We start from the raw sequence: 27,964 nt of genomic DNA on the forward strand, positions 1-27,964 counted from the left end.
GCTTTGATTTAGTATCTTGTTTACAAAAACATTAAAGTCATTGATTTATTCTAGGTTATTTATTTATTCCATTATGGTCAACCCCATGACTTCGTGTATCATATTTGAGAAATCCATTTCTACCTCAAAGTCATCAAGATATTTGATTATATTTACTTATAAAATTTTTGAGTTTTGTTTTTTGTTCTTAGCTATTTGAATCTATGTAGAATCTATATTGTGCATGGTGTTACATAAGTAGGGTGATCATATATATATGATTTGTTATAGTTAGATATGTAATTATCTATCTATCTATCTATCTATCTATCCATCTATCTATCTATCTATAATTTGTTGATCAAACCTGGACACTTTTAAGAGGGAATGGAAGAACCTTAAGTTTAAGACGCTGGAACACAGGTGTAAACCAGAACTGTCCCAGGCACTTTGAGATGTGTATCACCATAAACAGAAGAATCTTATTTTCTTTTCAAATGGGAAGTGTCCATACCACTACTTTCGTGGTTTATCCTTTCCTCATGAATTTGCAATGGCAAGTCCATCATATACTAAGTTACCATATAGAGATGTCTACTTAATTTCTTTGTTATGAGAATAATTTGTTTCTTTATCTTATGCCATATTTTCAATCAGATAGTTATTTCCACTAGTCTCTGTCAACACACAGTTTCAAAATATGAACAGATATAGAGTAATTCAATGGAAATAATGGAAATAAAATGCCATTGACAAATAAATGTGGATTTTTCTCCCTGCTCTCCTGTTAGGCTTATTGTTTATATCTTTTGAAGATAGACTTATTTTTATTTGAGAAATGTCTGATTTCATAACAACAGGTTTTATTTTTCTAACTTTAATATTGTTATTTAAATTGATCATTTTTAGGGTCCTATGAAGAAGGCACCATTCTAACCATAGTGGGTTCTGGATTTTCTCCTAGTTCAGCTGTAACAGTCTCAGTTGGACCAGTAGGTTGTTCTCTTCTTTCTGTGGATGGTAGGTCCTTTTAAAAACTGTTAAGTCTAATTGTTCTTCTCTAAGATAAAGTAGAATCAAAGGGCAGTATTACAATTATCTTGATCGTGTACAATTATCATGATCCAGTATTACAATTATCATGATCCCTATGGGGTCATGAAATTGGCAACCTGGTCTATATAATGCCTTATCTTTGATTATGATCACAGACTATTTCACTGTTGTACGGTGTCTTTATCCTATAACAGTTTAATTTTATCTTTTTTCCCCCTTCATTTGGAGGTTACATGAAATCTTTCTTGCTTCGGTGGGTCTCTGGGACACAAAAATGTATGAAATGCTTCTCTTGTGTTCCATGGTCCTGTCTGCCCATGTTTTGACAATGCCATGCAGGAAGAGGACCTGGCCATCTCCTGACTTCCAGTCCCATTGAACCTCTCTCCATTAATGTAGAATTTAAAGATCATTCAAATTTTTTTAACATCTTGAAATAGTGAAGGCCATAGTTATTTATTTCCCTAAAAGTTGTCTTTCATAATTCTAGGAGATTTTTCTTAACTTAAATCAATTGAAATTACATAAGTAAATTCATTTACCAAATCCTTTCTGTTGTTTTTAGTTTAGATCTTTTATGCATTGTTAAGCTCTAAGAGTCAATACTGCACCTGTATTATTGGTGTTCTAAAGAAAAAGTAAATGTGGTACATATACACCATGGAATACTATGCAGCCATGAAAAGGATGAGTTCATATCCTTTGCAGGGACATGGATGAAGCTGGAAACCATCATTCTCAGTAAACTAACACAAGAATGGAAAACCAAACACCAGATATTCTCACTCATAAGTGGGAGTTGAACAATGAGAAAGAGGGGAACATCACACACCAGGGCCTGTCGAGGGGTTGGGGGCTAGGGGAGGGATAGCATTAGAAGAAATACCTAATGTAGGTGACGGGTTAATGGGTGCAGCAAACCACCATGATATGTGTATATCTATGTAACAAACCTGCATGTTTTGCACATGTATCCCAGAACTTAAAGTATAATTTTAAAAAAGAGAGAAAAAAATCACTCTTCCCAACTCATGAAATCCTCAATATCAAATTCTCCTATCACCAGTGATAGAAATTATGTTTTCATACATACATCTCTGCTGAGGAATTAAATGGTCACATTTCAAAAAAAAAAAAAAGTAAGATAATGTTTTCATTTACTTTTTTGGTTTTGTTTTTGGTGTTTTGTTTTTTGGTTTTTGTTTTGTTTTGGTTTCTGTGTTTTTGCTTTTTTTGAGATGGAGTCTCATTCTGCTGCCCAGGCTGGAGTACAGTGGCATGATCTCAGCTCACTGCAACCTCTGCCTCTCGGGTTCAAGTGATTCTTCTGCCTCAGCCTCCCAAGTAGCTGAGATTACAGGTGCCTGCCACCACACCAAGCTATTTTTTGTATTTTTAGTAGAGACAGGGTTTCACCATGTTGGCCAAGCTGGTCTTGAACTCGTGAACTCAGGTGATCCACCCGCCTCAGCCTTCTAAAGTGCTGGGATTACAGGCGTGAGCCACCGCGCCTGCCCTTCATTTATTTTTTGATCATCTTTCCTGATAAAACGTATTTTGCACAATTTTAGACATAATATGTTTGACCAAAAATTTTAGAATTATTAAATAAATGAGCTTATAAACTAGTTTTTTTTTAAATTATGACAATAGTCTGTTTTGGGTACAGTAGCATCAGAAGCAGATTGTTTACTTTGCTTTCACTATTGGTTTACCTATTTTCTAGGAGTGTCTGATTCATAGCCTCAGGTAGTTTGTAAGAATTATTCCTACTAAGATTCCCCCACCCATTAATATATGATTGGTTTTCTCTGGATATACTTCGTGAGATCTAAAAATGAAGGCCAATGTTAGCATTTGCAAGCATAACTTTTATCTCATAAAACCATTTGATTTACGATTTTCTTCATCTTTTTCTTTTTTTTCACAAGAAAAAGAGCTCAAGTGCCAGATTCTGAATGGAAGTGCTGGACATGCCCCAGTTGCTGTGTCCATGGCTGATGTTGGACTAGCACAGAATGTAGGGGGTGAAGAGTTCTACTTTGTTTATCAGAGTCAGATCTCACATATCTGGCCTGATTCTGGAAGCATAGCAGGTAATTGTTAATAGTTTAAACAGAGAGAAAATTGCATGCATTTCCATCAGTTCAATGTGCTGTTTCTAGTACAGGGTGAAGGGAGAGGATCCCAAAGCTTCCTCTTCTAGAACAAAGGGGAGTCTCCTTCGAGAAGGCACAGTGATTAAATGGCTGACTAATTCTTTTGTTTCTTACAAAGCACAAGTCAGGGTGCTGCTTATACTTACATCTTAGGTTATTGAATTAATATCATCAATTATTACATGTTTCTATAACAAGCACATCAATTATGTCAAGATAAGATTTATTAGTTATTATTCTGCTTACCAGCTGCTTCGTTTGTAACCACAGTCTCAGTGGAGCTCCTTGACCCAGACAAAGTCCTGGGAACAAACTGGGGAAAGGAGGGCTAACACAGAGGATGGAAAGAACATAACACATTTTTCCTGTCTTGCTTCATTTCCTTTGTACATTTGTTTGTTTTTTTTTACCAGGCGTAGTTTAGGGTTTTGTGCTTTGATTTTGATCCTTTTGGTATGCTTTTATTTTACATTATTTCATCGCTTATTTTTAAAGTTTAGTTTTCCTTTTACTTAGAGGTATTAAAATTTGAGATTTGGCAAGAGTCTTAATTAACTCTCCTCTTCCACCCACAGAATGGTTGAGTGAATAGAAGCAGCATAATTATTCGTAGGATGAAGGCACTGTGAAAAATAGCAGATGCTGCTACCAATGCCCCAAAGCAAATGTGTGTTGCAAATCTGTTATTTCATTAAATCACTTAGCCCAGCTCCTTTATCGTTCTGAGCAAAAGCACCCAGGCTCAGGTGTGTGGTGGGGATTGCACTCATCTCAAGTCTGGTCCTTGATCTATTGGCCAGTCCATCTCTTGGATCATTAGACTATTCTCAAAAGACAATTCTCAAAAAATGTTACTAACATTTCTTTTTGTTATAGTTGAACTGTTTTGTTGTTGTTTTTGTTTGCTTTTCTTATGAAGGTGGTACTCTACTGACTTTATCTGGATTTGGCTTTAATGAAAATTCAAAGGTATTAGTTGGAAATGAAACCTGCAATGTGATTGAAGGGGATTTGAATAGGATAACCTGCAGGACACCAAAAGTAAGGCCTCTGATTTCAGTCACTTTTTCCTCCTAAGTCTGAAATCTTATAAATTAGGAAACATCTCAGTGGGGCGGGGGGTGAAACAAGTGGTGTATTTACTTAGGAACTGCAGGGTTTCTATTATGCTCCTTAAAACTTATTTCTTCCACATCTTTCCACTAAGATTCAAAGACAAAATATTATCTCCACATTCAAGATACTTAAAATCATGAAGAAAAGTGACACATAAGCTAATATTAAACAATGTATTTCATTTGAATTAATAGAAGTAGTAACAAAGTAAACATAAAACACAGCGGAGAGAGGGTGTCAGAAACAGTTTCACAGAAAAGTTGATGTCCTATCAGAATTTGAGAATGAATGAGAGTTTACCATGGTAAATTTAAGGATGAAAAAAATGAGTAGTCTAAAGATTTCAGGAAAGTAAATCTAGAAAATAATAGTTTTCAAAAAGGAATACTTTATTTTTCCTGAGACGGAGTCTCACTCTGTCACCAGTCTGTAGTGCAATGGCACGATCTCGCCTCACTGCAACCTCCACCTCCCGGGTTCAAGCGATTCTCCTGCCTCAGCCTCCCAAGTCACTGGGATTACAGGCATGTACCACCACGCCCAGCTAATTTTTGTATTTTTAGTAGAGACAGGGTTTCACCATATTGGCCAGGATGATCTCAATCTCTTGACCTTGTGATCCACCCCCCTCAGCCTCCCCAAGTGCTGGGATTACAGACGTGAGCCACCACGCCTGGCCAGGAATACATTTTTAAATGTGTTAAAGTTTTAGTTTAAATGTGTTAAATTTTCAGTTTCACAAAAAAAGTGAAGTTCTCTGTGGAATATTGTTTCTTAGAATCAATCATTATTCTTTATTTTTAAAACAGAGTTTTTTTATTATTATGCTTTAAGTTTTAGGGTACATGTGCACAACGTGCAGGTTAGTTACATATGTATACATGTGCCATGTTGGTGTGCTGCACCCATTAACTCGTCATTTAACATTAGGTATATCTCCTAATGCTATCCCTCCCCCCTCCCCCCACCCCACAACAGGCCCCAGGGACACAGGAAGGGGAACATAAAACATAGTTTTTAAATTTAAACTGTGACTCTGGTTTCCTTATTACATGCCAAAACGTAATGAATCCTGTCACTGACTTTTTTAAAAAAGTGTAGCAGAGTAAATGGGGGTATTATGTATTTGCAATCTGCAGGAAAAATAAATTTGTTTTTTGGACCAAATGATGGAGATGAGAATTGAGGGGATATGGTAAACTAAAACTTACTTTGTTTACAATATGTCATTCGGTTAAACACTGAGTGTGGATTAAATAAATACTAGATGTGAAAAAATGTTTTTCCTAATTGGGAATTGCATGGATGCTATATCTGCAAAAGCATCAAATAGTTTTCTTAGGGGGTCCAAGTGCTTAGTCTTGGATTCTGGAGTGAGGTCTTCAAAAGATATAATGATGTGATTTGTCAGAGAAGAGAAATAAGAGCTATACCTGTCTATTTTAAAAGCAAAAAGTCAAACTTTAGTATCTAATGCTTTATCAGAGAATCACTTCTCCAGAGCATCTCAACAATATTGTAGAGCCATCAGAAATCCAATAATATAGATGCATTTAAATTGATCATAAAACCCATAAAACTACTATGTCATGTAACTTTATTTTGAGAACTCAAGCATGTAACCTATATTTGACACCACAACTTTCTAAATATATGAAAACTGACTCTGATCATGTCTCTGAAGTAAAACATCTTCAGAAGTTTATTCTGAATAATCTATTTGTTTTCATCCCTTGCATTTCTGTATCTCAACAATTAATATTTTCTAATTTTTTTCCTCTTATTTTAGAAAACTGAGGGTACAGTTGATATTTCAGTTACTACCAATGGATTTCAAGCCACAGCAAGGGATGCTTTTAGTTATAATTGTTTACAGACACCAATTATAACTGATTTTAGTCCAAAAGTACGAACAATACTAGGTAAGAAATTCTTCAATAAGATCGGTCATTTGTCCTATGTATAAAAAACATTTCTAGAAAGGCTTTTGAAGCATAGTTTCTTCTGTAGTTTTGTTTCTTAAAGTGAAACCAGTTATAGTTTTATGTGTGTGTATGTTTTATCATAGATTAATCTATTTATTATTTTATACTGAACATATGCAATAAGGAGAAAAATAGTAAGTTTTTTTTTTTTAAAAAAGGACTTTGTCATCTTTTTTCCTTTTGAGCAATTGAATGTACATTTCATCCCTCTGTGGCTGCTACCAACTCTTTCGTTGTTTTTCCTTTTGCCTCTCAAAGTGTTAGGATTTCCTAAATCCAATGAAAGATGAGAGATGAATTGATTTATTTAATATGCAAATTTCACACTGGATAACAAGTTGAACTTTTTGCATTATTTTTTAAATTTTAAAATACCAGGAGAAGTTAATTTAACAATTAAGGGCTATAATTTTGGAAATGAACTCACACAAAACATGGCGGTGTATGTTGGAGGAAAAACCTGCCAGATTCTTCACTGGAACTTCACAGATATTAGATGCCTTTTGCCCAAGTTGTCTCCTGGAAAACATGATATCTATGTAGAAGTCAGAAACTGGGGTTTTGCATCAACAAGGTATGATAATGAACATAAACTTGATGGAGTTGTGGAACACATGGGGTTAGTGGAATTGGGATAGGAAAAGAAGTGGGCATTAAGCTTTAGGTGTTAATTGTTCTCTTTACCTTCCTATATCTTCTTTGGCAAAAGATGCCGAGAATATCTCATACAACTGCAATATGATGCATAGTTTTGAGACCAATACCATTCAGATCAGGTTGTAAAATTCTCTGTACAACTAGCCTTATGTATATGTCACATGATTTTGATTCACTCAGGAAATGCATATCAAGTAACTTCTAGGGGCTCAGTGTTGCTGGCTGGATTTACAGTGGATTAGAGTGGCATCTCCCCTGCACTAATGGTGCTCACAATTTTCTTGGAGAGAGAGAGATTTCAAACAGAGGATTACCTCAAGAGTTTAATTGTAAATGTGAAAAATACTGTGAGTTAGAGGTACCAGGTGCAGTAAGAGTCTATAATAGAGAGAGCTAACTTATCCTGAGTATCAGGGAAAAGTTCTCTGAAAAGCTGACAATTAAGCCAAGAAATGGGTAGGAGGTAGCCATCTGAAGGAGATGATGCAGAGAGTCTTTCTCCAACTCAATTTTCTGTAAGGACTTAGTATTTCTTTTTCCCTGAAACTGTTTGTTAACTGATAAAATGTTAGTTCTAGTATGAGGAAGTTATTGGTTTGGAATACTTAGAAAAGGAAGATACTGAAATTTTATGGATGCAGAAAGGCCAATACAGCTAATGTCAGAGTAGAAGGAGAGATGATTGCAGCAAAATCTTGCAAGAAGTAAATGAAGATGAGCAACATTAAACATAAACCTCAGCACTACATCCATCTCTTGGTTTCACAGGGCAGAGCTCACGTGGATTCTATATTGGCTTATGCTGTAGCTTGACCATATAATGGGTGAAATTGACACCATACAAAATTGCTCATTCAGATTTAAGAAATAACAAGGTTACGCTTTGGAAGTTAAAAGTTAACACAATGATTCACGTGAATTTTTCTGCCTCTCTGCAGTTACGAGGGAAGTTGGGATTTGGAAGTCAAATATGTCATATCAGAAAAGAATTTACATTTTGATGGCCTCCTAGCAGATGCATTATAACCAAGCAAAATAAATTAAAAACTCTCTCATTGAAGTAATGGGAAGGGAGACCCTGACAAGTTTTCAACAAACATGGAATAATAACTTCAAATTAATTATACAAAACTTTGATTACTCAAATGTGTGAGATTTAATTGCTAGTTTTAAAGCAGAGCTGCCTTTTTGTTTTAGTCTAATGAAAATATAAAATATTTTTTAAAATCTAATGTATTTCTTGAGACCTCAGTTCTCATAAGCATATTTTTCCATAATATTGTAGGATCTTCCATCTCAAATTCTTCTGCCATTAGAATTTTCAGAAATGTAATTTTCATAGTTAGGGAAAATATTGAATATATCATCCAATCAAATCGAGATTATGATAATTGCCAGATTGTCTATCTTGAAAAAGTAATGTACAGTTAAATATCCAGTTATTTCCTCTTTCTAAAGAAGTCATATCCTAGCAAGAGTTTAGCAAGATAAATCAGTAGGAAGCTCATTGAAAAATCTATTCTTTTTTTTCTCAGGGACAAATTAAATTCTTCAATACAGTATGTTTTAGAAGTGACCAGCATGTTTCCTCAAAGAGGCTCCTTGTTTGGTGGAACTGAAATCACCATAAGAGGTTTTGGATTCAGCACAATACCAGCTGAGAATACCGTGCTGTTAGGTAAGAGCTTCATTCATAGGAAAGTGATTATCATTTTTCTCAGCTTAAAGGATATACTACAGGTGCTGAGTTATTATATGAATATTCTAAATCACAGCTTTATTTTTCTAGTAGCATAAAAAAGGTAAGTGTATTTGGTTAAAGTGATAAAGAGAAACTGAATAACTACTTTTTATTTCAATAAATAACTACTGTGTATTTAATGTGTGTGCAACATATAGAGTGGAGGAGTTTTTCCACAAATAATTAGTACTCACACATGATTACTATCAGAAAAGAAGTTCTGAAGATCCTGCTATATAAGGCAGAGTTTTTTTTAGGGTCTTGGCTGTTGATGAATTATGCTTCATCTCTATAATTCACAAAAAAAAAATTTGACAAAATGTTTGCTTTTTAAAAATATGCAGTATTTATTCTTTCTAGGGTCCATCCCTTGCAATGTTACATCATCATCAGAAAATGTCATAAAATGTATTCTTCATTCAACTGGGAATATATTCAGGATTACCAACAATGGGAAAGATTCAGGTATCAGCCATTTATATACTATGAAATAATGGAAGCACTGAAACCTGAAATTAATTTGATTTTTATTTATTTTATATTTAAAATTATTGAGAGACTAAGTATTGTTATTTCTTTTATAATTTGTCAGCAGTAACTGCTTGACATAGAGGGTCACATATAGAGCAAATTAGTGGTAGACTTGAGTCTAGAAGGCCATACTTTGCAATTTCCAACTTCAGGAATTACCATTTGGTTTTGCTCTAGTACAGAAACTCCCAGATTGTTGTAGTTTATTATCAGTCATGGATTTCCAAATGAATATTCCAATTAAAATTGATCATAGCTTTAAAAATATTCTATGTAAGATTTCTAAGCAAACTATTTATTGACTTTCCAATTTTTTTTTCAAATTGTCTGTTGATCATCGCTTTTGCAGTTTTGTGACTTAATTTTTCCTTTTCTTCTTATTACCTTGCTTTCCATTATTTCTATTTGTTTTTGTTAAGTGCTTAAATTATGTAAGTAATTAAGTTTTAGTGTTGATTAAAATGTTTTCACTACTGACTGTATATAAATTGCCATGTTGTCAAAGATAATTATTAAGAAATTCTCTTTTTCTTTTAAAATATTACTCAATTCTTGCCCCCAGTACATGGATTAGGTTATGCCTGGTCACCATCAGTCCTAAATGTGTCTGTGGGGGACACAGTGGCATGGCATTGGCAAACACATCCGTTTCTTAGAGGGATAGGATATAGGATTTTTTCTGTCTCCAGTCCTGGAAGTGTAATTTATGATGGCAAAGGATTCACAAGTGGAAGACAAAAATCTACATCAGGTATGTTTCTGCTTATTGGGTTTTGCATCATGCCACTTTTTCCTAAATGTAATAAAATGACATTTTTTGTAGATTTAATACAGTATTTTTACATAAATAATATACACAAATGCGTAAGGTATTTGGCATTTTATTGCTGCAGTAAAAATGTTACTAATGAGTGTAAGCAAGTTATTTTATACATATTCAAGTGTGTTCTGATATTAGAAATATCTTATATTGATTCTGTGATAATCAACCAATTGAAAAACATATTGAAAAAGCAAAATGCAATAAAATAGGAATATATGTTTAAATCAAACCAATCTGGTAGCAAGCGATGAACTTTGACTGACTGAAATCAATTTAAAATCAGTGTTTCCTACAGGACAGCTCAGTGTAAAATGTGCCTTTTAGATTGTCTGTTTTGTTTTGTACATGTAAGATTTTGAACCTTTCACTCACGAAAAAAAGAATTTTCTTTCATTTCATGTTGAATTTTCTTTAAATTTTGGTGTGTTATGCCAGACTTGCCATGGTTTTCTAGAAAATCAATGCTGGATCTTGTTTTCATGGAATGTAATTTCATTACACAAGATAGCTTTTAATAGCGAGTTTTCTTACTGCATTCTGTTGACATTTCATACACATGAAAAATAAGAAACTGTCATCTGTATGTGCATTTAAATGATCATTTCAAATTGTTTTCAGTCTCTTTTCAAATATGCATTAATTGCTTATATTTATTACGTACAATCTCATTTTATGGCAGGTTCATTTTCTTACCAATTTACTTCACCTGGAATCCATTATTATAGCAGCGGGTATGTTGATGAGGCTCACTCCATTTTTCTCCAAGGAGTCATTAATGTTTTACCAGCTGAAACCAGGCACATTCCCTTGCACCTGTTTGTGGGTAGCTCTGAAGCCACATATGCTTATGGTAAGATGGTTAAAGATGGAAACTCTGTTACACAGGTGACCCAGGGTGTATGTGATATTTCTGGAGCAGGTAGCAGATAACTGGGTCTAACTGCTTCTATCTTACTAGCCACGTGACCTTGAATAGGTTTGGGCTTCTCTGAGGCTGGAATTTATCCTCTAAAGTAAGGATCGCATTAATGTCTTCCTACCAGTCTTTCCCCCGGAATCCTTGTGTGCCTCCAATGAGATGTAATGTAAAAAAGTTCTGACACTATGTATGTGCCTGGACATATATTGAAATGTAAGATGATGTTGTTATTTTCCCCATGGGGTCTGACCTTGGACAAACTGAAAAATAAATCAATTTTATATTCAGTTTTCTCTATTTACTGTGACATCTTTGATCAGGTCTTTAATACTTTTGTACTGCCTAAGACCCATTTGTCATTTTGTTTTTCAAAAAAGATTTACCAGAATTTAAACCATCATCATCAAAATAAAGATTAACGCAGTTTGAAAACAGTTATCATTTTGGAATGTTATTCATGACTTAACGGGCAGTTCTTTTGTCTAAAGGAGGACCTGAGAATTTGCACTTGGGAAGCTCTGTGGCAGGCTGCCTAGCAACAGAACCCCTGTGCGGCCTGAACAATACCAGGGTTAAAAATTCAAAAAGATTGCTATTTGAGGTTTCAAGTTGTTTTTCACCATCTATAAGCAACATTACTCCGTCCACTGGAACAGTAAATGAACTAATAACAATTATTGGACATGGCTTTAGTAATCTCCCATGTGCTAATAAGGTAAGAATATAAATACCCCCTTTGTACTTCTATTATATGTTCCTAATAAAAGTATTTTGACGATAACCTTGTTATTTAATTTTTACCAGCTTTATTGAGCTATATCACATACCACACAATTCACCCACTTAAAGTGTACAATTCATAAACTTTTAGCATAGACCCAGAGTTGGCATTCATCACACAATCAATTTTAGAACATTTTCATTACCCAAAAAAAAAAAAACCCTAAAGCCCTTAGATATCACACCTAACCCCTCCATCGATCCCAGCCTAAGGTGGTCTCTAATCTACTTTCTGTCTATAGATTTGGCTGTTCTGGACATTTCTTGTAAATAGAATCATACAATATGTGGTCCATTGTGACCAAGTTTATTTATTTTTCACTCAACATAATGTTTTCAAGGTTCACCCAAGTTGTACCATGTATCACTACTTCATTTCTTTTTGTGACCTAATAATATTCTGTTGCATGTTAAGCAACCTTTTATTTATCCATTCATCAGTTGATGGACATTTGGGTTGTTTTCACCTTTTGATCATTATGAATAATGTAGCAATGCACATTTATGTAAAAATCATAATTTAATCCAAGAGATGCGTTAATCAGCCCCTCCCAAATTAAATTTATGAATAAAAGATATTTATTTGTACATGATTAACTTTTAAATTTTGTAGTTGTTGCTAATACAAAATTTGTTTATACTGGAGGTATGTATTGACTTGTTTTATTTTGTATTCATTTTACTTACAGGTTACAATTGGTAGCTACCCCTGTGTCGTAGAAGAAAGTAGTGAGGATTCAATTACATGTCATATTGACCCTCAAAACTCAATGGATGTTGGTATCAGGGAAACTGTCACTTTGACTGTCTACAACCTGGGCACTGCTATCAATACGTTGTCCAATGAATTTGATAGGCGATTTGTACTTTTGCCAAACATTGACCTGGTGTTGCCAAATGCAGGATCAACTACAGGAATGACAAGAGTGACCATAAAAGGCTCTGGATTTGCCGTTTCTTCTGCAGGTGTAAAAGTCCTTATGGGTCATTTCACATGTAAAGTTCTATCAGTGAATTATACGGCCATTGAATGTGAAACATCCCCTGCTGCCCAACAGCTTGTGGATGTAGATCTTCTAATACATGGAGTGCCTGCCCAGTGCCAGGGAAACTGCACCTTTTCATACTTAGAAAGCATCACTCCTTATATAACAGGAGTCTTCCCAAACTCTGTAATAGGATCTGTAAAAGTTCTTATTGAAGGAAAAGGTTTGGGGACTGTTTTGGAGGACATTGCTGTTTTCATTGGAAATCAACAGTTCAGAGCAATAGAGGTTAATGAAAACAACATCACTGCTCTTGTGACTCCTCTCCCAGTTGGACATCATTCTATTAGTGTTGTGGTGGGAAGTAAAGGCTTGGCTCTGGGAAACCTGACTGTCAGCAGCCCCCCAGTAGCATCTCTATCACCAACTTCTGGAAGCATTGGTGGTGGAACTACACTGGTGATCACAGGAAATGGCTTCTATCCAGGCAACACTACAGTCACTATTGGGGATGAACCTTGTCAAATTATTTCCATCAACCCCAATGAAGTCTACTGCCGCACTCCCGCTGGGACCACTGGAATGGTCGATGTTAAAATCTTTGTTAATACAATTGCTTATCCACCTTTGCTTTTTACATATGCCCTGGAGGATACTCCATTTCTCAGAGGAATTATCCCAAGCAGAGGTACTCCAATATCTGCCTTATTATCTTGATATTATAGTATCGATAATATTTATTAGTATGGAATTGGAATGATATTTGTAAATAACTATTAAGGTGTGTTTATAAATGTTCCCACTTACACTTAATACCTGGGATTCAAGCTCTGTGTAGTCTCTATTGTATGATTATTTTTCACACATTTATGGGATAAGAATTTTAGCCAAATTTCAACTTCTATTTAGGAACAAAATTCCCATTAACTTGACCTAAATTTCAAATGAGGAAAAAATAAGTGAAGATAGACCAAAACTGATAATTCATTTATGTTATTGATGTTGATTTGCACTAGAAACTCCAGTTAAAAATCAAAAGTTACAATCTTACTTACATTGAGAGTGTTTCAGAGTACTTTATTTCCATGAAACTACAAATGAGTATTAACTTATTAGCACGCCAGAATTCTTTTTAAGGAGATAATTGGCCCATTCAATGGAGAAAATATTATAAAATACGATTTTCTTAATTACTTAGCATGACTCATTTTTCTAATTTAACAATAGGTTGATATGTCTTCTTAGTCCTTTGTCATTATGCTATGCTATTTCTGATTATCTTTGAGCTATTAGAATGCTTATTATATATGTACTGAATTCCGGAGAGGAAGCTATAGCATAATAGTTGAGAGCTTGGCTCTCAAATGGTTCAAATTTTGGTTCCTTTAATTTCCAGCGATGAAATTTTGGACAAGTTTTTTAAAACATCAATTTCCTCATTTATGCAGGTACATACATTAAAAAGTTAAAGAAGTTTATTCATATAATATAACTTAGAATAGTACATTTAATGAAGAACTCATTAAATGTTAACCTTTTAGAAAAGTCTTTTTAGGTTACATCACAGGGAAATGTATCAGGTTTGGGTAAGTAGTATTTTCTGCCTTCAAGGAGTTTGCTGTCGAAATCTTCTTTTATATGTCAAATTTGCTCATTTTGAAAAATGTGAACAATAACAATGGCACATTTCTTTTCCCATGTGGTTGTAATCATTGCAAATAATGGCATATGTTTCTTATTTCCATGGACTGTGTCTCTTCCCATCTCTGCCTTTGAAATTTTTTTTTCAAAACAATGTATTCAAAGGTATAAGAGACTTGCAGACATGTGAGAACTGAGCTGTTTTATTTGCTGAAGAGACAGGTGACAGAGCACACTGAGAACAACTCTGTTCCATTTGAAAGGCAAAATGTCAAGCAAAATTAAATGTTAAGACCTATACAACTTTCTTTAGATTGTATCTTAAAACTATTCTGTCCAGGTGCGGTGGTTCACGCCTGTAATCCTAGCATTTCGGGAGGCTGAGGCTGGCAGATTGCCTGAGCTCAGGAGTTCGAGATCAGCCTGGGCAACATGGTGAAACCCCGTCTCTACTAAAATACAAAAAATTAGCCGGGCGTGGCGGCATGCACCTGTAGTCCCAGCTACTTGGGAGGCTGAGGCAGGAGAATCGCTTGAATCCAGGAGGCAGAAGTTGCAGTGAGCTGAGATCACACCACTGCACTCCAGCCTGGGTGACTGAGCGAGACTCCATCTCCAAAACAAACAAACAAACAAACAAAAACTTTCCTAACATGAAATATCTCTTTAGTATCTGTCACGTTTAAAATAAAATAATTATTTATATTTAAGCAATCCTCACTATGGTCAATTATATGGTAATTCTTTACTATTATCACTTGAATTAAAATCAAATTACTACTTGAGGGCACTGCGTTTGTAAAAAGTTATGTTGACGAATTTTCATTTAAAATTTAGGTATGTGGATATTCATTTGAACAACCTATGAAAAGTTCCACATGTTTAATGCACTTCATGTACATTTGTCAAAAGAGGGAAGCAAGAGAACAGCCAGAATCTAATTATTTGTTCTATGTGCACTCATTCAAGGCATTAACATCAACATTCACCTACAAGTCTTTAAATTAATTCCTTTTTTTCTGTATTTACTATCTTACACCCATTTACATATCATAATTTCTTTACCAAGTCATACCTATCAAAAATGTTTGAATTAAGAAAAATGTAGTCTTTCCTCAAAAGAGTTGCTAATGTCAGGAAGGAAGCTACCAAAAATAAAGATAGTAAGCCTCATCCTTAAAATATGCTCTAACCCATGCTGCTGAGACATTCATACTTCCTAACTCTAGACCTGCTCTTTCCTCCTCCTCTATTCTCTATTAGCGTGAATTAATAACTTACAACTCAGTAGAACGGACAGAAGGGCTGGAAAAATACTAAACATTGAGATAAATCACTTATAATTAATATACAGTAGACTGTAGGGTATATTGTAGTCAAAATGTATTGTATGACATAGCATGTATTGTTAATATTTATATTAGTTTTAAAACACTGGTTATTCTTTTATTTGTAAAAGTAAAGAGGTATATCTTTAAATGCATGTGTATTAATAGTTAGATATATTTATATTGTGTGCTTTTTTTTTTTTTAAGGTCCACCAGGAACTGAAATTGAGATCACTGGATCCAACTTTGGCTTTGAGATCTTGGAAATCTCCGTGATGATAAATAACATTCAGTGTAATGTAACCATGGCCAATGATAGTGTGTTGCAGTGCATCGTGGGAGATCATGCTGGGGGCACATTTCCTGTTATGATGCATCATAAGACAAAAGGCTCAGCCATGTCCACAGTTGTATTTGAGTACCCGCTTAATATTCAAAATATTAATCCAAGCCAAGGTAGTCATAAGTATGCAAGAACCTGCAGATATTTTGTTTCAGTAAACACTTATTTAGAAACCTTATTTAGAAAATAATGTGTTACTCAAACACGTAAAATTTCTAGGTTTTTTTTTTTTTTTTTTTTTTTTTTTGAGACAGAGTCTCACTCTGTCGCCCAGGCTGGAGTGCAGTGGCGCGATCTTGGCTCATTGCAAGCTCTGCCTCCCAGGTTCATGCCATTCTCCTGCCTCAGCCTCCCGAGTAGCTGGGACTACAAGCGCCCGCCACCATGCCTGGCTAATTTTTTTTTGTATTTTTAATAGAGACAGGGTTTCACCATGAAAATTTATAGCACAATACAAATACTTTGCTTTATGTAGCAAATAAATAAGCATGTAAGTGTATAATTATTTATTTCAAAATACTAAACTTTAAAATATAATATCTTATATTTCTTAGTGATGTATGATTAATTTACTTAAAACTTAATCCTACTTAAAATGACAGTTATACATGAAAATTTTTCTTAAATCATGTTTAGACATCACTGGTATGTAATTATTTCCACATAAATTAGTATCTTTTTTATTTAAAAAAATTTTTGGTTAAAAACCTTAAGAAAGTATAAATAAACCAATCTACTTATAATTAAAATAGTAATTGCATAGTCTACGTTTTGCCTACTCTGAAATCCTTTGTGACATCTTTTTTAAATAAAATTTTAGTTCCTCGAAATAGTTCAAATAAATTACCAGATATGACATTTACTCAGTGAAGATTTTAAAACACTACAATCAAAAGAGATTCAGTTGCATTAATAGAATAATGCACTATAATTTCAGTTCTAAAAAACTCTTCATTTAATGTAACTTACTTTTAACATTTAAAATAAAGGTAAAAAATATGTACACAGAAGAGGTTTTATTTTAATTAGCTGTGTTTTTCCTTTTTATTTGTCTTCACTAGGGAGCTTTGGTGGGGGTCAAACCATGACTGTGACAGGCACCGGATTTAATCCACAAAATTCAATTATATTAGTTTGTGGCTCCGAATGTGCAATTGACAGGCTTAGATCTGATTACACAACACTATTATGTGAAATTCCATCTAATAATGGTAAGTTGTCAGAAAAAATAATGGCAGTCTTTGAGAACTAGTTAATTTTATAAAGATCAGTTAATTTCTTTTTTCAAGTTCTTGGATTCCTTGGAGTAATTAAATCACTTTATGACTGTCTTGATTCTAAGCAATTTCTTCAGGACATTTTCTAGATTTACATGTCTTTTGAGATTCATAAATTGCAGACGGAATTGTTTATAATAAACTGCAGTTTTTCAGTTTCTGGTATAAACTGATGGTTCTTAGTTTATTGCGCATACCAAATGGAGAACACATTTTTAGTTCCCATTAGAGTATTAGGCTTCCATTAAAGATAGGAGTTTCATTAATGGCTATGAGTATCAACGCCGATAGTGCATTGCTAAACTCAAACCCTACCTGTGTCACTGAATAAGTTATTTAACCTCTCTATGCCTCAGTTTTTTCAACTATAAAGTGAGATGAATCACAGTAGTCTACTGGACTGTTGTCAGGTTTAATCAGTTAATGTACATAAAGTGGATGGAATGATGTCTAGGACCATATGTAATTTGCTATTATTCTTATTCTTACTTATTTATTTTTAGTTAATGGTTAAGAGCCTGGGCTCTGAGGAGTCCCTGAATCTCAATTTTGTTACTTACTGTGTAACCCTAGCCAAGTAACTTCTCTCTGCTTCAGTTTCTCCATGTATTAAATGGGGATATTATTAACTCTAATTCAATGGATTGTTGTGAAGATTAAATATTTGGTAATTTGGACAACAAATCTTAGTTATTACTTAACAAAATTTAAGAAGATATTTAAACAATGTGAATATTCTAGAAGAATAAAGGATATGTTTTATGTGAACACATTTTTTAAAACATTAGCAAAATTTGTGAAGCTTTTCTAAATATTGTTGCTTCTTTCTCTGACTTCCTTAACAAAGAATATTGAAAAATGCAATATTTTTATGACTGAGCTTATGTATCATTTCCACACCAGAGTTTGAATCCTGATTAAAAATATATATATATATGTAGCAACGCTTTGAGACTTGTCAAGGTTTTAGGTTGTTTGTCTTAACACTGGCTCTGCATCTTCTCGTTATGTTTTTGCATCAGGTTTCTGTAGTCCTTGTCTCTGACCTTGCCTTCAGCTGTCACTCCTTGCTGTTGTCAGTGTGCCTGCCTTTAAGCAGTTCTTCCCTCCTTCCTGTTCTAATTTACAAAGTTGGATCCTCTAGAATTGGAAAACTAAGGAGGCAGGTTTGTAGAATGTTCTACAGGAAGAGTCTCCCCGGGAGGGTCAAAGGGCTTTTTCTTCTGTCGATAATGGGCATGAACTTTTGTAATGTTTTTGGCTATTGCTAGAGGGCCACTGTTATTCACATGTAGCCTAGGTATATTGGAAAAGGAAGATGATTGTGTGAAAAGTAAGATGTTATTGAAAATGTTTGGAGGTTTTGGAAATGAATCAGGGCCTGATGGCAGAACTGCATTCAGTCTGATCTTCCTTTCATAGGCACGGGAGCTGAGCAAGCCTGTGAAGTGAGTGTGGTTAATGGGAAAGATTTGTCACAGTCCATGACTCCGTTTACGTACGCTGTGTCACTGACTCCACTCATCACCGCAGTATCTCCTAAGAGAGGCAGTACAGCAGGGGGCACCAGACTGACAGTCGTGGGATCAGGATTCAGGTACTGTCTCCACACAAACACGCATCATTGTGCATTTCCAGACTTGAGCCATTACTCCTGCTTTCTCCTATGCCCGGACAGTGCAGAAATACAGTCATGCAATGTGTACCTATACGCTCATAACTTAAGCTTAAGGCAAAAATAGTACTAATTGCTAATATTTATTGAGTATTTATTTTGTGGCAACCACCTGCCTACCCACGGAGAAGTCCTGCCTTACTTCCTGAGATGTTTTTACCTCGTTTTATGGTTAGAAGACAGATTAAACAGGTTAGACAACTTGCCCCCAATCCTAGTATGTAGCATCACAAATATAAATCACCTTCTTGTTATGCTTTCTCCATCATCTTATCTCCAGCCATGATCTGCTTCATTGGATCAAAGAAACATCTTTCCATACAGCAGTTCTATTCCACTGTAATTGGTCAAGTTTCTTTTTCTTAAACATACTCATTATTTGGCTCAAATTTGTGTACTGCATTGTCATCATTATTCAGGTGCGGAAGGCTGAAGTCAAAACACCAGATCGCATACACCATAGAAGCTCATTGTAACTCCTCAAGCAGTTATGATTACCTTGAACTTGCATTTTTACCTGGAGGTTAAGTTCTAAAGTCCACAAACATGATGAAAATGTCACATGGACAAGTGATCCTTGAAAATCTCTTTTTAAAGTACCTGTTGGGAGATCAACATAGAATCACTGAACAACAACAATCACTGTTTCTTTCCCCAACACTGGAACATCTGCTAGTTACAGTCCTATTTTCTGGACTCTTAACCTCTTTGTTTACTTTTTTTCAATAAATATTTTGAAGTCTTAATATTGAAAAAAAGCGTCAATCTACACTTTGGTGGCTGATAGAATCAGGTCTTTTTTTTTTTTGCAATAATACATAGGAATAAAAAGGTTTGACCGTGTGATCTAGAAATTTGAGAAAAACATACATGTTGTGTTTTCCCTCTTTTTTACAGTGAAAATATAGAGGATGTTCATATCACCATAGCTGAAGCCAAATGTGATGTTGAGTATTCCAACAAGACACACATCATCTGCATGACAGATGCCCATACTCTCTCAGGGTGGGCTCCAGTTTGTGTCCACATCAGAGGTGTCGGCATGGCCAAACTGGTAATAGTGCTGTTGGGTATAGTAATCACAGCAATAGAAAACCAGCATTATGGGAGGTGGGCTAATTGGTAATTGTTGTTTTACTTTAATGTCTCCAAAAAAATAACTGAGCTGTGACAATAATAAATCTAAAGTAGCTTACATTTTTTGTTGCTTTTCCTAAAAGTTTTATTATTTTAGATTTTTTATTTTTCTGAGTTGTGGGGTAATTGGTAATAGATTTTTTAAACTTGATCATTATTGTCAAATAAACCAAGAGGCAATTATGACACATTTTAAGTAGGTTAGATTTTATTATTAATAAAATGCTTATTGTTTATATATATTTACTATATAATATAAATATATTTATATTGTAATAAAATGCTTTTTGAAAAATCAAATGAAAAACTCTGGTAAAATCCCTAAATTTTAAGGTCTCTTATGTTCTATTACAGGATAATGCTGACTTTCTTTATGTTGATGCCTGGTCCTCCAATTTCTCATGGGGGGGGAAATCTCCCCCAGAAGAAGGATCTCTTGTTGTTATTACAAAAGGACAGACCATTCTGCTGGATCAAAGCACCCCTATTTTGAAAATGTTGCTTATTCAGGGTAAATTTCTGAATATCTGTTCATTGGACTCTGCCTGATAAATATTTCTGTGAAACTGATTTAATCAAAATCCACAGTTATGAACATCCATAGTTGCACTATCTTTTTAATACACAGTGTAGTCCTGGGCTTTCTAAATTGAGTATTATGATCCATTTGTGATTATGATATTATTTAATGTGTTGCAGCCAGCATTTTAAAAATTAAATAGGATAGACAGCATCAGAATAGATTGCATGCATATGGGTAAGTACCTTTTAAAGCTAAATGTTGTTTTATGAAACTTTTGGTTCAATAACAATGTGGGGAGGTGTGAGCATGCCCGCCCACTTTCACTAGATCACAACAAAAAAGGTATTTTCCACTTTGAAAAACACTGATGTAGTGGGTCCCAGGAATTAAAAAGTCATAGAGATTTGCTCAGGTCTATCCTAAATGATCCCCTTGACTCCCTTTGGAAGACAGGTTGTGATTTTCACCTTTGCCTGTGAACCTGTTTCTGTTGTTGCCTGGGTTTGTCTCTGCTGCTGTGTTTTATTTTTTACTATGGAAAACTAAATAACCACAACTGTGATAATTGCATGTAAAAGAATCACTAATTGGTAAGAGTAGACTGCTTGAGGATTTAGTGCACAAACTTTGCCATAACAGGCTTAGCCACCGGAAGACTCCTGCATTGTTATTTACTATTTTTAACCTCTGGGAAAATAGAAAAGTTTCAGGTTTTTGAAGTTATTAAATATTGGACCTTTGGACAAATAAAATTTTACTACTTACAAATTTACAATAGTCTCATAAAAATGTATCTTGTATGATCTTTAATAATGCTAATCAGGCTATAGCTGTTGAGAGTGCAAATTAATGGGTGAAAGTTCAAAGCTAATGTTGACATTATAATGGTTTTTATAAACATGCTTTTCTTTAATTGCTTTTGTTCTTAATTTATATTTTGAGGTGCTGTGTTTGTACAACTAATTTGCATAGCTGAGCTATTTAGTAGCATCTAAAATAAGCTACTTTCCCAATGTTCAAGGGAAAATAATCTTCCCTGGGATTTGATTTTCTGTAAACTCCCATGGTCTTGTCTGGAGTTTTTATGCTTTTATGTTGCCAAAGAACTGAAGTGAAGTTATATGCATAACAACAGCAGAACATGAATGAGGAATTAAATTTTAATTTAATGTATAATTTAATAATTATGTTAAATTGTAATGAATAATTTAATAGGTAACTTTTAACAAGATTTTTCCTTGTGATGTATTTCAAAATTGTATGATTCATAGGTGGAACTCTAATATTTGATGAAGCTGACATTGAACTCCAGGCAGAAAATATTCTAATTACAGATGGAGGTGTTCTTCAGGTATTCAAAAGAACATAATACATATTCATTTCCAATCTGTCTCCATTCATTTTTTTAAATACTATGTGTAAAATGGATAGTTAATTATATCAACCTCTCCTAAGTTTATCTTTGTTTAGGTCTCTGTTATTGGTATAAAATCCTTTATGCAAGGAGAAAAGTTTCCCAGAATCTTGTGTTTTTAATGGGAAGATAGTAGTTTATATTTCCATAGAGCAGAATTTAAAATAGAACAGGAAAGAATTAACTCTGAGATGTGGCTAAAGTCAATCAGTATACCTTTCAAAGGTCTGGCATAGTGTATTTGGCTGACTAGAAAATTAAAGGTTTATCTTTCAAAAGAAAGATATGAACAACTGAGCAATTAATTCTCAAAAGAGAAGAGAGGATAGAAAAGAACTACTTTTGTGTGATTAGAATTGTGGATTTGGGGTTTTAATTTTCTGAATGGCATTTGTGACATCTTTTGCAGATTGGAACAGAGACATCCCCATTCCAACACAAGGCTGTCATTACCTTGCACGGGCACCTGCGATCTCCTGAGCTCCCTGTCTATGGTGCCAAAACACTGGCTGTGCGGGAGGGAATCCTGGATCTGCACGGTACTGTGGCCAAGTGGCTAAGGGAGTTGGTAGAGGAAGACTCACCAGGACACCAGGGATAATTATCCTGTGATAATTATAATTTGTCCTGTGATAAAGTGAAAGTGTGTTAGGCTTCTCATGTCTTTAGATATCCCCTCTTTACCCCTTCCTTCTTTCCCACATCCAAGCCAGGCTAGCCCAGACATCAAGACTCAGAACCAGGCCAGGTGTGGTGGCTCATACCTGTAATCCCAGCACCTGGGGAGGCCAAAGCGGGTGAATCACCTAAGGCCAGGTGTTTGATACCAGCCTGGCCAACATGGCAAAACCCTGTCTCCACTAAAAATACAAAATTTAGCCAGGCATGGTGGTGCACACCTGTAAGCCCAGCTACTTAGGAGGCTGAGGCAGGAGAATCACTTGAACCCAGGAGATGGTGGCTGCAGTGAGCCAAGATCGCACCACTGTGCTCTAGGCTGGGCGATAGAGTAAGACTCTGTCTCTGTGTCAACAAAACAAAACAAACAAACAAACAAACAAAACCAAAAAAACTCAGAACCAAGGTCACACTTGGGAAAACCTTTCTGGGTCTTTTCTACATTCCTCCTCTTCCCCTTTTCCATGAGCCTCCAGGCTCTTCTCATTTCATTTTACACTAACCATAGTACCTGTCTGTGATTGCCTGTTTACTTTATTTATCTATGTATATAAAAAGACTAAGTCTAGAAGCAGAAGAATGTAATTTCTTAAATTTGTATCTGAAAATGGGGCCTCTCTAAAATATAACAAGGGATTTATAGTTGTGGATTTCTATAACTATATCCTAGAACCTTGTCAGCAAGTAAAAATGATTTTGATCATGTTTGAGGTACCAGGGCAACATACTATTTAAAGAAAGCATGGTGTGAATCTTTTTTATATTGAAGTCTTCCACATTGCAATAATCTGTCCCCTTTATAAATTTAGAATACCATAAACATGATACCTTATTATCATAAAAGTCCTACATAGGGCTCAATATATGTATACTATGTAATTTCTTAGAAAATCTACATTTGACTCTAGATTATTAGTTTAAGAAATTCCTACCAATAATGACAAAGACAATAGACTTTTGCTCATTTTGTCAATATTATCACACCCCATTTACATCGTGTGCCTGTAAAAAAAGATGGTTATAAATAGGGTATATCATTGCAGAAGAATATTTTTGAAAAGTTTTATAGTCATATACATGTCATTACAAACACAATTGTTACTTTTATAAAGCAAGCATTCTACATATTTCTTTTTGGAGAAATGTGTGAAATGCTAAGGTAAAATGAGCCTCTCCAACATTGATTCAATTTGGGAAAAGATTAAAATGTATAAAGTTCTCAATAACAAATCAAACACATGTAAGGAAATACTCAGTGTGTATGTTGGTTCTAGGTGTGCCTGTTCCTGTGACCTGGACTCGCTTGGCTCATACTGCAAAGGCAGGGGAAAGAATTTTAATTTTACAAGAAGCAGTAACATGGAAACCAGGAGATAACATTGTAATTGCAAGCACAGGACACAGGTATGATATCTTCTGGGCTTAATGATGTGTATTTAGAAAAGAAATTTTTATACTGTATAAAGAGGGACAATTCAGATGGTGCATGACTATTTGGTTTAAACTTGAAATCTCTAATAAAGAAATACGAACAGCCAAATACAGATTTGCCAAGTGTTAACATTAGGTTGATCACATTTGTATTGCATTATAATTGATAGATTTACAATAAGAAAAAACATAAATTTGAACCTATGAAATAACTATGTCCTAGTAAAATGTATGTTTTACATGGTTTGGCTCCCATGTAAGAATCTATTTGGAAAAAACAAGTGTTTGACTACTAAAAGTCATTTGGAAATATCTTAGAGTTTTAAATAAATACCTTAATGAATGCAAAAATGTAAATGAGCTTCTTAGTTTGAGGTCACGAAAGAACATGTTTGAAAGCAGCTAGTGAACTCTCTTATCTTACAGCCTTAGCAAATGGTTCCCACTGAGCAAAATCGTTAATAATGACTAAATAAAAGAGAAGAAATAATTATACAAAAAGTGATGATTCACATAACCTTTTAGGTGCCTGTTATTTTAAAACCAAAACTACTTATGACCCTTAATTTCTGTTTAATTACATATTTTAGCAAATAAGACATAAAAGAAAGAAAATTAACATAATACCACCAAGTATCACCTGAGTAGGGGCAAGAGGAGCATTATTTTTGCTTTATTGTTCAAATTATAGATAATAGTAAAATTGAATATGGTTGTGATTATTAGGAAATGAACAGTGATTTATAAGAAACAGCTAAATTGTGTTAAGGCCATGATTCAACTTAAATTTAAAATTCAAGATGTCATTTTGAGTTTTCCATATTCCATGTTAAAAATAGACTTGCAGTTATTAGGAAGAATTAAATATATACTTAGCTTTAGTGCCCATTTTGTTCTGCCCTTGGAAGAAATTTTAATTATATAATGGCAAAATTAAAAAGCAGGAAAATGATAGGGGTTACTAACAGAATAGAAAATCTTCATTTATGGCTTTTTGTATGAAATGAAAGGGTTTAGAATAGGGCTATTTAGTTTTCAGAAACAAGAATTAAGGAGTTTCCCACCAAATCTAATTGTTCACTGTGTCATTGATAAATCCTATTTGAGAGTTTGCAAAGCCAGTGGTTAAGAAAATGCCTTCAAAAGTCAGCTTGTCTCTGTCTAGCTCCCTGCAATACCACTTACTAGTTCTGTAGTTATATTATTTTACCTCTCTGTGCTTCAGTAAAATTGGAATGGTATTAGTAAGGATTACATTAGTTAATAAGTGTAAAGCAGTAAAAGCAGAACTTGGCTCAAACTAAGTGCTTATTACACTTAGTGTTGTTGTATTACAACAAAGGAAGGAAAGATGTGTTTAGGTACATACAACATATGAAAATGCTTTTCACAACTTCTTTTCTAAAGAAATCATTGTATCATCCGAATCCAGGAAAATTCAAGAGAGGCTAATCTAAGGCCTTTTTGCATACCGCCTGTGAGATCTTGTACCACTGGTTCGCCCTTATCTCTAAGCATCCTTAATCTCCACCTTTCCTTGCCCCTCCCCCACAATTTCTTCCCTGTATCTTTTGGAATGATTCTTGTCCCCATCCACCCATTGTCTTGATAAACAGCTTTGTTCTCCTGTCTCCTGTAGCATCTTTCTTTTTTTAATCCTTTATTTTAGAGTTGTAAACTGCTTAAATATTATATGCTCATTTCTTCTATTTTATCCTTACTATCCTTTGTTTTCTTTCTTTAAACACCTGCATTCTAGTTTTCTTCTTCACAAATCTTTTTCAGTGACCTTCTAATTATTATCATTCATTATTTCCTTTGTATCACCAAGTTCTTTTGGTCTGCCCTTGGCATGTCTCTCAGCTTTCTCTGCTCTCAGTTTGATTTAGATTCTCAGCCTCTCACACCTGGAATATTACATCATCTTCCTCTTTGGGCTCCATTCCACTTTCTTCCCCCACGAATTCATTCTGCATTAATTTGTTCAATCAATCAAACCTGTTATTGAGTTGTGACAGGTGCTGTACTAAGTGCTCAGCATATAAAATGATTTCAATGGGTCTCATGCCTAGAAGAGTAGACAAGTCAGTGGAAGGGACAGAAAGGTAGATATCTCATAGGACTGCAGCGTGGTTGCTCTGAGCACTAACAGAGCTTTATGCAGAGTGTATTGAGAATGCAGAAGTAGGGTTGGGAAAGTTGAGAGAGCTGCTTTGAATCTATTTCACATGTGGCACTGTCATTTGCACTGGCATTTAAAGGAGTAAAAGGATTTGCCAAGGGAGGGAAGGGTAAAAAGAAAAGTTGGGAAAACACAGAGGTAACTCCCTTAGGCTTACCTTTGTTAACAGCAGCAATCACACTTTAGTAGATAATATATTATACAATCAAGCATTGACACACTTGTCTCCTTAAAATCAGGGAAACTTTCTACTTGGTATCCCCAGTGCTTAGTTCTATGCCTAAAATGCAGGTTAGACCCTCAATAAATGTTTGTTGAATGACTAAATGCACGAATGTGTACATTATAGAATTGGCAAATCCCTTCTGCTGTGGCTGGAATTTGGGGTATATTTGGAGGAATGGTAAAAACGAGACCTCCTAAACTTCAACTCAATCATTTCTTTTCCTTGTTCAGGAACCTTCAGTGATTCTCCCTTGTAAAGGTTCTCAACTTGTGCATGACTGAAATTTTGGACCCGATAATCTTTGTTATGTTGGGGAAATCCTGTGTATCACGGGATGCTTAGAAACACCCCTGGTCTCTACCTACTAGATGCCAGTAGCAGCCCCCAATTGTAACAACCAAAAGTGTCTTCAGGCATTGCTAAATGTCCCCTGGGAGGAATAAAATCATCCTCAATTGAGAACCACTCAGTATGATCCTCCATGTTATAAATGAATAGTTTTCCAAATACTTTTTATAAGCTAATCCAGTTCTAGGAACGAATGTAGACCTTGAAAAATATTTCATTGAATTGAATATATTTGTAAAACTTAGTTAATCAAGCAAGAATAAAATATTTTTTCTAATTTCTGTTCAGAATATTATATGACATAAGAATAGTTTCCTATTTTGCAGAGAAGTATTTAAAATGAATAAAACAAATATACCAAAACAATATGTTATGTCAATTTATATTAATTTTAAAATTTTTTTGTCAAAATTTTTACAGACACAGTCAAGGAGAGAATGAAAAAATGACCATTGCATCTGTGTCTGCTGATGGCATAAACATAACACTAAGTAACCCACTAAATTACACACACTTAGGAATTACGGTCACACTCCCTGATGGAACTCTGTTTGAAGCAAGAGCAGAAGTTGGAATTCTTACAAGAAATATTTTAATAAGAGGATCTGATAATATTGAGTGGAATAACAAAATTCCTGCATGTCCTGATGGATTTGACACAGGTAATTTTAGTAGCTCTCGTGGTTGGTATAATCATGCCATATAGTTTTACAATTTAATTGGTTTATATTGAAATACATTATTTCAATGTATTTCATTGTAAATATCATTAAATATAATTTAATGATATTAATCTTATTATAAGATACCATTAAATATCTTATAAATATAATTAAATGTGGAAATTTGGAAATGCTGATAGTATTTGTGAGTAACATGAAGATATTTGAATATATTGAAGAAAAGTGGTTAATGCTGACACTATAATGGGAGAAATAAGTGCACTTGGATTCTGTTGATAAATTATCTTCCTATAATTATGATTCATCATTATGTTTAGATTAGACCTTGATGATTAGTTTTAATATT

At 34.5% G+C, this 27,964-nt stretch overlaps 1 protein-coding gene across 1 annotated transcript in view; it reads left to right on the forward strand.

Annotated features, from left to right (window-relative positions):
* The window catches only part of PKHD1L1 (PKHD1 like 1), a 165,337-nt gene that overhangs the window by 70,727 nt on the left and 66,646 nt on the right, over positions 1 to 27,964 (forward strand). Inside the window, exons 28-47 of the mRNA XM_063606533.1 lie at positions 889 to 999; positions 2,967 to 3,131; positions 4,114 to 4,235; positions 6,100 to 6,232; positions 6,674 to 6,869; positions 8,488 to 8,630; positions 9,054 to 9,158; positions 9,787 to 9,975; positions 10,727 to 10,897; positions 11,455 to 11,681; positions 12,436 to 13,420; positions 15,909 to 16,157; positions 17,106 to 17,255; positions 18,744 to 18,918; positions 19,894 to 20,050; positions 20,488 to 20,644; positions 21,928 to 22,007; positions 22,480 to 22,609; positions 24,023 to 24,152; positions 27,356 to 27,597. Coding sequence (XP_063462603.1) covers positions 889 to 999; positions 2,967 to 3,131; positions 4,114 to 4,235; positions 6,100 to 6,232; positions 6,674 to 6,869; positions 8,488 to 8,630; positions 9,054 to 9,158; positions 9,787 to 9,975; positions 10,727 to 10,897; positions 11,455 to 11,681; positions 12,436 to 13,420; positions 15,909 to 16,157; positions 17,106 to 17,255; positions 18,744 to 18,918; positions 19,894 to 20,050; positions 20,488 to 20,644; positions 21,928 to 22,007; positions 22,480 to 22,609; positions 24,023 to 24,152; positions 27,356 to 27,597 — 4,017 coding nt within the window. The remainder of the gene's footprint in view (positions 1 to 888; positions 1,000 to 2,966; positions 3,132 to 4,113; positions 4,236 to 6,099; positions 6,233 to 6,673; positions 6,870 to 8,487; positions 8,631 to 9,053; positions 9,159 to 9,786; positions 9,976 to 10,726; positions 10,898 to 11,454; positions 11,682 to 12,435; positions 13,421 to 15,908; positions 16,158 to 17,105; positions 17,256 to 18,743; positions 18,919 to 19,893; positions 20,051 to 20,487; positions 20,645 to 21,927; positions 22,008 to 22,479; positions 22,610 to 24,022; positions 24,153 to 27,355; positions 27,598 to 27,964) is intronic.

The sequence above is a fragment of the Pan paniscus genome, chromosome 7 (genome assembly GCF_029289425.2).
Source record: "Pan paniscus chromosome 7, NHGRI_mPanPan1-v2.0_pri, whole genome shotgun sequence".
Taxonomy (NCBI): Eukaryota; Metazoa; Chordata; class Mammalia; order Primates; family Hominidae; genus Pan; species Pan paniscus.